Source organism: Spermophilus citellus (assembly GCF_964194105.1).
Source record: "Spermophilus citellus genome assembly, chromosome: 12".
NCBI classification, from domain to species: domain Eukaryota; kingdom Metazoa; phylum Chordata; class Mammalia; order Rodentia; family Sciuridae; genus Spermophilus; species Spermophilus citellus.
Window position 1 is genome coordinate 9,645,014 of NC_138198.1, and position 13,445 is coordinate 9,658,458.

Genomic DNA, 13,445 nt, shown 5'->3' on the forward strand with positions numbered 1-13,445 from the left:
TGGCAGGAGTGCCAAATAGAGGGAAGCAGGCCAGAATGGAAAAAATGTTCCATGAAAAATAGAGGATATATCATTTTCTGGGACCAGTGTAGAATGAAGTTCCATTAAGTAATAAAGGACAATGCTGGGTCTCTGGAATAAGAGGCTCTGTACTGTTACACAAGGTTTCAAATGACATGTAGAATAAAACACACCAACTGTTTAAGTTCTTTGGGTTTACCATGTAATATTTGAATTTCTCATTTTTGTATGTTACGGGACTCATTTTAGTGCTTGGGGGTCAGTTTTCTGAATCTTGGATTTACCCAACCTTCCAATGAATAAGAGAAAAAGCTTTGCGGCAGAGCCACTGCTTAGCATGCCAAAGTATCCGTGTTCAGTCCCCACCATTGAAAAGTAAACTAAAAACAAAAGCAAACAAAAAAAGAAAGAAAAGCATGAAGAGGGAATATATAAAGTGGTTTGTGTAAGTATTTTTGAATTTACAACTCTGGGTCAATAAAAATCATAAAAGAGTAATTTCCTAAAAATACTCTATTAGTTTTATAGAAAATGAATAATATAAAGAATACACAATAATACTTTGTATGGTTTAATACAGAGATAATCACAACTGATGAAGGACATAGAATCCACAGCTGCATAAAGTACAACACGGGTTCAATGTGATTATTCAATAAAGTGGGTATTATATTAGAATTGAAATTAAATTTTGATTGGGTCTTGTTTCACACACTATACTTAATCTCTGGGTTCAGACACATATTTTTATGTTCATCTCCCAAGATTTGGAAATTATTGGCAGCTATGCAATAAGTTTTTATAAAATTTTGGAGGAAAATAGAGCCTCATAATTCACCTAACAGGTATAAGAATTCCGGGAAATTTAATTTTAAAAATGTCTGAGATAAAGATTTTTTTAGAAATCATTTTGTTGTGACTTTAAAGATATAATTTTAAACTTGTATGCCAATATAGACACTGGAATGTGTATGTATGTGTGTATGTATGTATATGTATATATATTTTTTTTACCTGATTTGCATACCCTTTCTTCTGTTGTCCCCACTGTATTCTTTTGAAGAAAATACCTCCTGTCTAAGATAGGCTGTATGGGTTTGGAAAGTAGATATTAAATACGTGTTGTACATTTTATACTATACACAGTTAATAATTCAAGATAAACATAGAAGTTTATAATTACCTGCACAACAGGATGTGTGAAATTCTGAAATACTGAAAAGCAAAAGGGATACACAATCCACAAAACATGAATATGACAAAATCACCCACACCTTCCTGCTGAATTGACATGGAGTCAAGTTCGAAGGGTTAGCTTTGATAAATAATATTTTAACATTTGGACTTCTGTGTTTGCTGGTTTTTGTTGAGTACAGCAGCATGATTCAAATATATTGAAGAAAAACATCCAATATTAGTTTAATTAAGCAAAGAGTTAAGTTTTCAAAAGTGAGATTACATTTCCAATTACCACAAATATAATAGGGAATGCACACATACCAAGTAAAGGTGCGGATTGATTGAGGGAATGGGAATATCTAATCAGAGGAGCAAAGGAGAAACTTTGGGGCATAAATATATAAAATAAACAAAATAATTTAACAGCAGGTATGTTTAATGTAGCCTCTCACAATCATTTCATTAACTTTATTACAGGTATGTATATCCTGTTCCTCCATTGGTCCTACAATGTAGTAAGTCCAAAGTGTGATAACCATCAAGTGGAAAGTATAATTCATTTGCATTGAGGAAAGTTCTGAGAAATGATCAGCTTTGGTATACATTTATTATAATAATCATTTTTCCATACCCATGGAGGACAGTGCTATATCTTCTTTTACTGTATCCTCTGGTCTGACCCACTCAAAGTTTCTTGATTCATTCATTTGAGAAGACATAGGAACTGTATCTAATAAATAATTTTTAATAAGCATAAAATATTAATATATGGTAATCCAAAGGGGAAAAGTGAACTGAAATGCAAAAGAATTATCAGACATGAAAAACCTTTTATATTTCAAATTCATTAGCATATATACAAAAAATAACAGCTTTGGTATTCAACAAATTAACCTAAAGAGTCTGCTGTTTACAAAATGAGCCTTGTTTGATATAACTTCTTAGACTTTCAAAGATTTTCATAAAATATCTGTCATATCAAAATACTAGCTATTTAGAGAAAAGGACTTGGCAGAGTAATTGAGTGCATTCCTAGCATGCCCAAAGCCATGGTTTCATTAAAGAAAAAAACTAATTGTCGTTTTAAATGCCCCATGTTTCTTAAATGCTATGTTTCTGATCTCAAATACTGATATAAATACATCCCTATACTTGGTAGTTATGGAGCAAAGGAATTAAAGTGGCTGGTTGCCCCAATTCTAACAGTTTCCCCTGCTTAAAACCATCTCTGGACCAGTAACTCTCACTTTTGTTTGAAGGCAAATATAGTGAAACCAGCTGAAATGCATTACCTCAGTCTCCTTAATTATTACCTTCAAAATTACCTAGCTAATTTTATTCCCTCCTCACTAACCCCTCCCTTTGATTTTCAAAAGCTATCTCTAGACCTGTAGTCTTGATTCTTTTTTTTTGTTGTTGTTGTTGTTTAGATTATTCCCACTACTTTTTCTTCCCAATGCAGTAACTGTATCTTAAAAATACAATTTTTAGGAGCTGGGTTTTGGCTCAGTCTTAGGGCGCTTGTCTAACACATGTGAAGTACTGGGTTGAATCCTCAGCACTATATAAAATAAATAATATAAAGGTATTGTGTCAATTTACAACTCAAAAAATCTTTAAAAAAATACAATTTGGGGGCTTGGGTTATGGCTCAGCGGTAGAGTGCTTGCCTTGCATGTGCAAGGCTCTGGGTTCCATCCTCAGCACCACATAAAAATAAATAAATAAATAAATAAATAAATAAATAAATAAATAAATAAATAAAGTTATTGTGTACAACTACAAAAAATATTTTAAAAAATACAATTTCTATGTTTCATCCATTTGTTCTTCCCCTTTGCCAACAGACATAATCAAAAACAAAGCAAGATTTATGCTCTAATTTAATATAGTTATGCCATGAACTAAGACACAATGGCTCTTAATTTAGATTTTCTAAAGGGCAATTCATTCAACTGCTCTTGCAAATCAGAATGTAGTCTGTGGATCAAGGAGCATTGGAAGCATCTTTGAATGTATTCAGGATGTAGAACCAAAGACCTGCTGAGTCAGAACATACATTTTGTACATGGTCCCCAACATATGATTCAATAAAATTTGAGAGTTCTTATGCATGCTTAATCTTCTACCAATTCCTCTAACTTAACAGGCCTATTTGATGTTTCTTTTTGCTTTGTTATTTTGTTATTGGTACTGGGGATTGAACCCATGGGTGTCTAACTACTGAGCAACATCCACATCCCTTTTTATATTTTATTTAGAGAAAGGGTTTTGCTGAATATCTGAGGGCCTCATTCAGTTACTGAGCTGGCTTTAAAATAAAAATTATTTCTCCGTCTTCAGCCTCCAGAGCCACTGGGAATATAGGCATGCACCATGTGCCTGGCCATTTATTTCACCTATTTAAAATTCTCCCTATTTTGTACTCTAATTTGTAGATGTATCAGAAGTCATAATCTTTCCAAGGAATGTTTTATCAGGCCATCATCAATGTGCATCTGCTTATTTTTTCTTTTTCTTTCTTTCTTTCTTTTTTTTTTTTTTTGGTTGTTGTTGTCTATAGTCTTTTCTCATTCTTCATTTCCGAATTCTTCTCTCCCCTTTCTTATGTCCCAACTTTCCTCTAATTTCAGCAGGTCTGGCACTAATAACTCAGCTCCTCTAGGACCACTCCAACTTACCCTGTGGTTGCAACTTGATAAGACACACTATTTCAACTCCCATACTATTTATTATTTTCATTTCTTCCACTATTAAATCATACTAGTGCTCATGTTTTAAACATGCATTATATCCAATGATTTTATAATGAGTGGTTCTTACCTTCTGTATGTCCATTTATACCATCTTTTTCTCTTTGATGTGCATCACCAAATGAATGACCAACACTATTCTGAGGAAGAATCTGAGCGAGAGTTGTCTGGTAAAATTAAACAACTAATGAATTATATGAAGATTGCCTAATCAGTATTCTAAGGAGACACTTAATTTTCCAGATTTGAAATAAATTAGATTTAAAAACTAGAGAAGTATACATTAAAAATTGAAATATTTTATATCACAGTGTTATATATACTCTGCAAATCAGCCAAATATTATATTCATTTGTCTACTAACTCTATAAAACCAGGATAGAAGGACAATAGAGAACTATCAACACGAGGGCTAGGTTTGTGGATCATATATATATGAGATAATGGTGTTCATTATAACTTATACAGAAATGCATATATTTAGACAAATCTTACTGCCCAGTACATTTTCTAACCCTTCCAATATCTCTCCACTAATCTACCAAAAGCAGTTGTATGAGGACAGTTTATACTAAGGGCTACCTCCATTTGAAAATCTAAGATATTTCAATTTAAAAACCTCATAATGCATCCCAGGGTCTAAGAAAAACCTCAGTAAATGAATTCTAAAACCAATACAAGAAAAGAATTAATTAAAGTCAGAGCCAAAATTATAAAATAGATAATTTTTTTTAAAAACATAGTAATAACGAAACAAATAGTTTGTTTTTAAAATGGTAAATAAAATTGATAAACCCTTGGCCAAGGGAACTAAAAGAAAAAAGAAGATACAGATGAATAAAGCTAGAAACAAAAAGTGAAATATTAAAACAGATACCACTGAAATCCAGAAGATCTCTAGAGACTATTAGAAAACTTATATTTCAATGAATGGGAAAAATTTAGACTATTTTAAAGAATAAAATCAAAAGATAAATAGATCTAAGTGATATTTATGAAATATGTCATTAAATGTTGAATCAAATAGATAGAGAAAACCATAGCTCAATAACAAGCAATTAGGTTGAAGCAATAATAAAAAGCCTTATCGACCAGAGGTTCAGAGGTGAATACATGGCTAAATTTTATCAAATATTTAAAGAAGAACTGATATTAATCCCCCATTACATTTAAGAGCAAAGGAAAGATGCTTCCAAAGCAATTCTGAAAAGTATTACCCTGACTGGAAAAGTGAAGATTGGACAGAACAAGAAAAAAATAGATATCAATATCCTTGAGGAACATAGTATAAAAATTCTCATAAAATCTTTGCAAACCACATTCAACAACACATTACAAAATAACATACATATCAGGCATAGTGGTGTAGGTCTATACTCTCAGAAAAGCATCAGGTTGTTTGAGGAACACTGTAATTTCAAAGCCAGCCTGGGAAATTTAGTGAGACCTGTTATCAAAGTGAACAATAAAAGATGCTGGGGATGTGGTTCCTTTGTGCCATGCTCCTGGTTTGAGACTCTAGTCACATACAAAAAAAAAAAAAAAAATCCATAAAAGCTGATTTTGATCCAGGATGATTCAATACATGCAAATCAATAAAACTAATACATCACATATAGAATCAAGAGCAAAATTACATGATCTTTTAAGAAGCGGCAGGAAAAGCCTTTGACAAATTCAATGGCCCTCATGACAAAGCCCTGAGAGATTAGAAATAGGAGAATTTTATTACAATAAAGACGAAGTATACCAAATACAAAGCCAATAGTAAAATGAAGAACATTTTCTCTAAAATCAGGAAATACACAGGATGTTCATTGCTGCCAATCTCACTAATCACAGTACTTAAAATTTTAGAAAAAGAGAAAGAAATAAAAAGGATTCAAATAGGAAAGTTAAAATGTTAAATTATTTCTATATGCAAATGATTTAGTCCTATTCTTAGAAGAACATAAATAATATATTATGAAAATTCTACTTTGATGAATGAATTCATCAGAGTAACAGGATACAAAATAAACATATAAAAATAAGCTGTTTGTCTACATACCATAGCAAACCTAGAGAGAATAAAGCAAGAGTAATAGCTCATTCAAATAACTTTAAAAATAGCTAGGAATAACCCTAAACAAGAAAGTGAATGACCTCTTCAAGAAAAATTACACATTGAAGAAAAAAAAATAAGAAAACAATAGGAAGAAAAAAGATCTGCTATGTTCATAGAGAAGCAGAATTAATATTGTGAAAATGGGCATAGTACCATTAATGAATTATAGATTCCATGTATTCCCATTCAAATTCAAATGATATTGTTTGCAGAAATGGGGGGGAAATAACTACTTCTAAATTTGTATGGAAGAAAAACAAACAAACAAACAAAAATACTTAGACAAAGTGATACTGATCATAAGAGAAACAATGGATAAACCACAATGCCCAATTTCAAAATATAAAACAGAGCTATAGTAATAAAAACCATGGTCCTGGTGTAAAGAAAGACCCATAGACCAATGGATAGAAAAGAAGTCAGAGAGCAAACCCAGGGGTACAGTCATGTGATACTAGGCAAAGACACCAAAAACATATTTTGGAGAAAAGACAAACAACATTTTAGAAATAGTGTTGGAAAAACTAGATATCCGTATGTAAAAGAAGAAACCTAGATGCCTATTTTCTAACACTGTACAAGAGTTTATTCAGAAAGGACTAAAGACATATGTACCAGACTAGAAGGTTTACAAATACTAGAAGAAAATATATGGAAAACACTTCAGTATGTAGGCAATAATTTCCTGAATAGAGCCCCCTACAGCTCAGAAAATAAGAGCAACAATGGATAAGAGAGGGTGCATCAAACTGAAAAATTCCTGCATAGTAAGTGAAACACAAAACAGTAAGAAGTGGTAGCCTCCAGAAATGGAGAAAAGCTTTGCCAGCTATTCTTCTGACAGAGGATTAATATCCTAAAAATATTAATGCAAATATCTTAACACCAGAAAAACAAAAACGTTTTCAATAAATGAGCAAATGCACAGCTAGTTCTCAAAATAAGAGATACAAATGGCCAACACTTCAGGGAAAAAAAAAACCATAACATCTTTATCAATCGGGAATATGCAAATCAAAACAACATCAAGCTCCCATTTTCCACCATTCAAAAAAGCAATCATCAAGAAGGCAAATAATACTGGAAGATGAGGAGAAAAACCTCTTACATGTGAATGGCAGGAACATAAATTACTATATCACTATGGAAATTCATATGAAGGCTACTCAAAAACTGAACATAGAACTACTTTATTATTCAAATATACTACTCAGTACTTACCAGAAAATATTAAAGTCAGCTTATTTTAGAGATAAACATATGCCCATCTTGCCATGACATTATTAATATTAGGCAAGTTATAGAATCAGGCTAGATGCTAGTTAATAAAAGAATGGATAAAGAAAATGTGGTATATATAAACAAGAAAGATTTCTATGCATAGAGAACAACAAAACTAAGTTAATTTTAGGAAAATGAATAAAACAGGGAAGCATAATGTTAAATAATATAAGCCAGACTCAGGAAACAAGTATCATATATTTCTCTCACATGGAAAACTAGAGGTGGAAATGTTCAACATAAAAATAGATGAATAATAAATTTTATCCATTAGCTTTTCATACCTGAAATAAAATTAAAGTAATTTCAAAAACAAAAGATATCGTTTACATTTAACCTTATTTTAGCTTCTTCAGGATATTTGCAAATATATTTCCTAACCTGGAATAGTTCATAAAAATAGTAGTGTTTTACAATAAACATTAAAGTAAGTAAATACAGAAACATCTAAAATTTGAAATTTCAAAATTTGACATAGAATCTATATATTTTAAGAAACTATAATGGAAAAACAACAATTCTGAAACTAAAGTATTACCATACAATTATTGAGTGTTTCTGCTTCCAGAACTGGTTATTACTTTGCACACACCATTTATTCTTTGATTAGATGAAGAGTAAATTTTTAAAAAATTTCATTACCTCAAATTTCTTTAGAATTTTTATTGGTTCTTTTCAGTTATACGTCAAAATAGAAGTTATATACTAGAATATAATTATAAAAGCATAGAATATAATTTGTTCTAATTCAGGACCTAGTACTTCCTTCTGTTCTTCTAATCTTTCTGCTATTTACTTATAGTTTTTTTTAAAATTACTGTCACTTTTAGTGGAAAGACTCAAAGTATGGATATGCAAGCCATTTTAATACAAGTATTAAGATACAAATTCTAGATTTCTGCGTTGCCATAATTCCCAATATTACTTTAGTATAAATATGGAGCCACGGAAAGAAATAGAGAATATAGGTCTCCGCAAATGCTATGATACCAAAATATCAAGGGTCCAAGTAAAAAAAGAAAAGTTATGTGCAATGTATATTATATATTCCAAACTAAAGGCACCAGGGAAATTCCACAATTTTATAAAAATTAATTTAGGCATGAGTATTGTAAGTCATGTAAGAATGATTTAAAAACCACAGTAATGAAAACTGATACAAAAAATCCTTGAATAAATATTATATTTCCTCTACAGTTAGAAAGCTGTTTCTAATGCAATTTTTCTTTCACTATGTATTTCACAGCCCATTGTTACTTCCAGCCCCCACGATCCCCAAGCACTTGAGAGAACAGTGATACAAAAAGCATTTTTTTAAAAAAATCAACATAATTCTTTAAAATGGATTCTTAGCAAATATTCATACAAAATATAAGAAAAAATATAGCTAAATTTTCAGCATTAACATCTTAAAACACAAAATTCAGAGCAAGAACATGAGGTTTTTTACAAAAGATCACTTTACCTTAATAGGAGCTTCATAGCTGTCCCGAACCATTGCACACAAGGAATCATCTGAGTGTGATTTTTTGATAGATCTTTAAAGCAAAAATGTATAACAAAAAATGGTGAATAGTTTTCTTTTTAAAATAAACTCTGTTTAATTAAAGGTATAACTTATTAAATGGGGTTTCTTGATTGATTAATTAAAATATGACCTCCAATTAAAAAAATAGCTTGTGTTCACCTCTTTCTGACTCTACTGCTGTGAATCTATAAAATATTCAATATAGATATTAAGGCACTCTTAGTTCCAATTCAGAGCAATAGCCAATACATGAGCAGAAACAGACAATAATTTGTTCTTGCAAATTGCCTGTCTTAAAGGCTGAATTTAAAACCCAATTAATGGCTGACATTTTTTTTCACCTGAACTGAAACAAACCTCTGGAAACACAAGACAAGATAACAAGAGGCACAGTTCTCTCTTGTGAATATCCAGGAGTCAAACACTAAGCAATGTTGTTCTTCAGCATGAAAATCACCAATAATAATACACTATTTATTCCCTCTACCCACAAATAATGCACAGAATTCTCTGGAACTTTAAAAATTATTGAAAGTTAAAAAGTGAATATATATGTTATTTAGAATACCTTTGTCAGAAACATTGAAATAAATTATAAAATTGATTTTTCCTGTATAGGTCTCACTTTATTTAGGTCCTCATAAACTAGCAAGCCCTTTAAAACCTTTACAAGCACTCAGACACCCAGGGGAAAAGACTGCCAGAAAAGCAGAGTCTTGGTATTTGTACCTCTGTTTCCCTAGCTATTATGTAAATACCCTCCTTCCTCTGGGAATCCATTTCCCAGTCACTCATCTGCAAAACTCAGTGGCAGTCTCTAAACTTGAAATCTACATCCTTGAATATTCAGATTCCTGACACAAGGTTAAACTAAATGGAGTCTCAATCATTGGCCTGTCTCAATACCTTTCCAACTACTCAACTGAAGCTTTGTAATAACTTTCCCTGCCAATCACTCCTTTGCCCAGCACTACATGTACATTTTAAGGACATCAGCAATTTGGAAAGAAAGTGAAGGTGAATGAAAACCTGTTTTGTGCCACAGATTCATGTATTCTAACAATTTCCACAGTCTGTTTCACTAGTCTCTAATCCATTCTTGCATCGCAGAGATGAAAGCAGGCAAAATACAAGCTATTAAGACTTCCTCTAAATTTTGTATTAATATGCATTTATAGAGAGCTTTTAATATTCTGTGTCCTTCATTCCTGTTTTGTGCTCATCAAACTAATCATAAACCCTAAGATTTTGGTCTCTTTTTTAAAATGCTTATTCCTACCCAACACAGTGTTGTTACTCTGGGTGAATACTTTTATAGCCCTTTCCTTCACTAGTTAAATTTTGATCCTCTACCACTGTGTTCACTTAAAAATTCTAGTCTTGTCCTCTCTAGTTGGGTTCCTATAGCCAATCTTCAATCTATTATTTAAAAAATCACCTTAAAAATGATAACCAGAAAATGTACTGAGCTCAGAATTAAGAAACTGGAGTTTAAATCTCATTGTTGTCATTGTTTGTACCCAGAAAACTCCCTTTAATATATTTAAGTTTCAGGTACATCCTCAAAACTATCATTTGGCTGGCATGTAGAACACATGCTGAAAGACTAGAAGGTTTCTAAAATTCCTTAAAATTCTGAAATTTCTAAACTTTTGATCTGTCAAAAGAAAAAAAATATTCAATTGACAAAATAAAACAGAAACTCAAAGAGAGCAAAACAGAAAATACAAATAGAAATTAAATAAAAGGTTATAGTCATAAAAAAGGAAAAAAATATAAAAGTAAAAGTCTTCATAAAATTGTTAGGGGTAGTAATCGAAGAGAAACTACCTGGAAAATCAGGAAGTAGAGAAATTAGAATGTCCTCTAAGGATTAATATAAGTAATACAACATTGTCTAAATGATGTTATTCATAACTTTCAGTAAAATAATTTCTCTACAGCACTTGCCTGATTTTCTTGTTTATTAGAAACCATGAGGCCATAGCTCTGTGAGATTTTCCATAAAAGCTTTTCATATATTAAGAAAAAATCCTGATTACTAGTGGAACTGTCAATATGAGGACAAAATCTTGGACTACAACCTGGCTTATCAGGTAAAATATAAATCAGAATTAACACACAACTGCCTTTGACTTTCTAAATTGATGATACACAATATGAAAGCTAAAATGTGAATATATATGTTATTTAGAATACATTTGTCAGACACATTGAAATAAATTGTAAAATTGATTTTTCCTGTATAGGTCCCACTTGGTATCAACCTGTACAGTGCAACAACACAATGGAGTTGTCAGCCAGGTAAGACTACAGTCTAAACACAGGCCTGAAACTTATTAATTGCACAAATATGGGACAAATAGTCAACCTTAATGAATGACAGCTCTTTATTAGTAATTAACAGATTATAATAGCACAGATACTTTCAAAGTGCTTATAAGATAACTTTAGGAAACAAGTGTTAACTGAATGTGGTGTCTGTCCCACACTAGAATACTCAACAAATCCTTCTACCTTCACTCTCCACTTAGTTAATAGACATTTTTTATTTAAAATCTATAAATTCATACCTTCTTAATGAGTCATCTTTAAGACTTTCTTTCACTATTAAATAAAACAGTAAAATATATAATTAATCAAAAACAGAAATATAAAATATAAAATTTTATGACTCTGATGTTTTGTTATAAAATGTTCCTCCAGACCCATACTTGGAGAAATTTTTAGAATTAATATTAATTGTATTTATGACAGGTAAGTAATGAATGCATTAACAACTCCTATGTTTTCCACTTTGTACTTATCAAATGCAAGGAAGAAACAACAGGAATTATAAAAGTTTGATACTTAAAAGTAAATCATTGGTCCCATAATCATAATCCTTATTAAAAGTTGCAAAAATGAAAGAAAACCTTATCATTGTCAAATAAAGTAGCATAAATATATAAGTGTCAAACAAGGGGAGACATGATGGTGAATTAGCAGGAAGTGGATTTTCTCACAGCTCCACCATATGGGACTCAGAGAGTGAGAAAACTGCTTCTCTGTGAGGTGGGAGATAAAAGCATGCCACTGATACTCAATATTGGACAGAGACCTTGAAAAATGGGGATTTTGGGGTATATCAGACAAAGATGAGAAACAGAGCTGGAGCTTAGGATCTGATGTGGTAGGGGGAAATCAGTACATTAGGACAAAAAAAGACTGAAAAGTGATGCAGACAAGGGGCTAGTATTGTGGCTCAGTGGTAGAGTGTTTGCCTAGCATGCATGAGGCACTGGTTTCAATCCATGTAAAATAAAATAAAGATACTGTGTCTACCTAAAACTAATTATATATATGAAAAGTGCAGCAGACAGTCTTGGAATGCAGAATGTGGGACCACAGGGTCAAGCTATTCTACTCATTAAACTGTGGCATGAAAGTCACCACCAGTCTGCCTGGAATGTACACAGAGTTGAAGCTGGAGACATATTTAAACATCTGCACTGCAATGGCACAAATTCAGACTGGGAATTTAGATCCATGTGTTGGGGCTCAGTCCGATATATAAATCTGGCAGACACCATCCACAAGACATAAACTGAGCCTAGCAAATCAGGAGAATTTCTATCATGGACAGTATTTCTCCTGGGGGTAACACTAGTCAGATAGGCCAAAGAGAGCCTGTCCTCCTCTCCTCCCTCGACACAGCTGTGCCCAAGACCAGTGGCAGTTGCTTCAAAATCCTAATGAGCAGGAGTGATGGACCTTGGTGCTTGAGGGCAGACCTAAGGAGGTAAGAAAGAACAGTACCCTGAAAAAACAGAACTGGTAAAGGACTGGCATCCCTGTCCCATGAATGTAGCCCTAGGGAGAAAAGTAGAGTAGAGTCCTAGGTGTGCACTAATTTACTTATGCCCAGTAACTCCCCATGAAGTGAAACACCTGGGGCACAGACAGGACCTCACTGCCTCCCCTGAGAACATATTGTAGAACCTAGCAAGACCTATACCCTGGGGGTGGAGCCGACAGCACCTTTCACAGCTCCCCATACCATCCCATGGAGAATGGAAACTGAGAGATGGAAAGACACTTTGGAAGAGACAGCAAGCACATACTCTCAGTAACAATCCTGTTTTTTTTTTCTTTTCAGTTTTTGTATGTGTACTGATGGATACATGAAGGACATTCATATACTTGTACATGTTTGTTTATGCTTTCTCATTTGTACTATTCTGAAACATAGTTATTTTTCCTTACTCTGTTGTTAAGGGTTAAAGTTTTCAATTAGCCTATTTTGGATTGAGTTTGTGTTCTGTTTTAAACCTTTTATTTCTTTTGTTTCTATTTCTTTTCTCTTACAAACAGTCAAATTCCATTATTCTCACTTTACTCTTTATTTCTTTTACTTGTTTTTCCTTCTTCCTCATAAACAATACATCGTATATCACTTTGCTTCTGCCCTACTCACATCTTGAAACTGCTAATCCTTTTCTATCACCATTGCTTTGTTCTTCATAATGAACCCTATTTTTAATTTCTCCCAGAGCTCTTGGTTTATAAAACTCCACATACCACCACTAATGCTAAA

At 32.4% G+C, this 13,445-nt stretch overlaps 1 protein-coding gene and 1 long non-coding RNA gene across 2 annotated transcripts in view; both read right to left on the reverse strand.

Moving 5' to 3' along the window:
• LOC308631412 overlaps positions 1-13,445 on the reverse strand; it is a 114,819-nt gene that overhangs the window by 72,524 nt on the left and 28,850 nt on the right. The gene's annotated exons all lie outside the window — the stretch shown is intronic.
• LOC308632029 (uncharacterized protein) overlaps positions 1-13,445 on the reverse strand; it is a gene marked incomplete at its 3' end in the record, with an annotated part of 48,563 nt that overhangs the window by 10,341 nt on the left and 24,777 nt on the right. Inside the window, exons 7-12 of the mRNA XM_081263686.1 lie at positions 11,443-11,476; positions 8,807-8,879; positions 4,024-4,120; positions 1,832-1,930; positions 1,205-1,236; positions 1,036-1,108 (exon numbers count right to left, since the gene is read on the reverse strand). Of these exons, the coding sequence (XP_081119812.1) occupies positions 1,036-1,108; positions 1,205-1,236; positions 1,832-1,930; positions 4,024-4,120; positions 8,807-8,879; positions 11,443-11,476 (408 nt within the window). The remainder of the gene's footprint in view (positions 1-1,035; positions 1,109-1,204; positions 1,237-1,831; positions 1,931-4,023; positions 4,121-8,806; positions 8,880-11,442; positions 11,477-13,445) is intronic.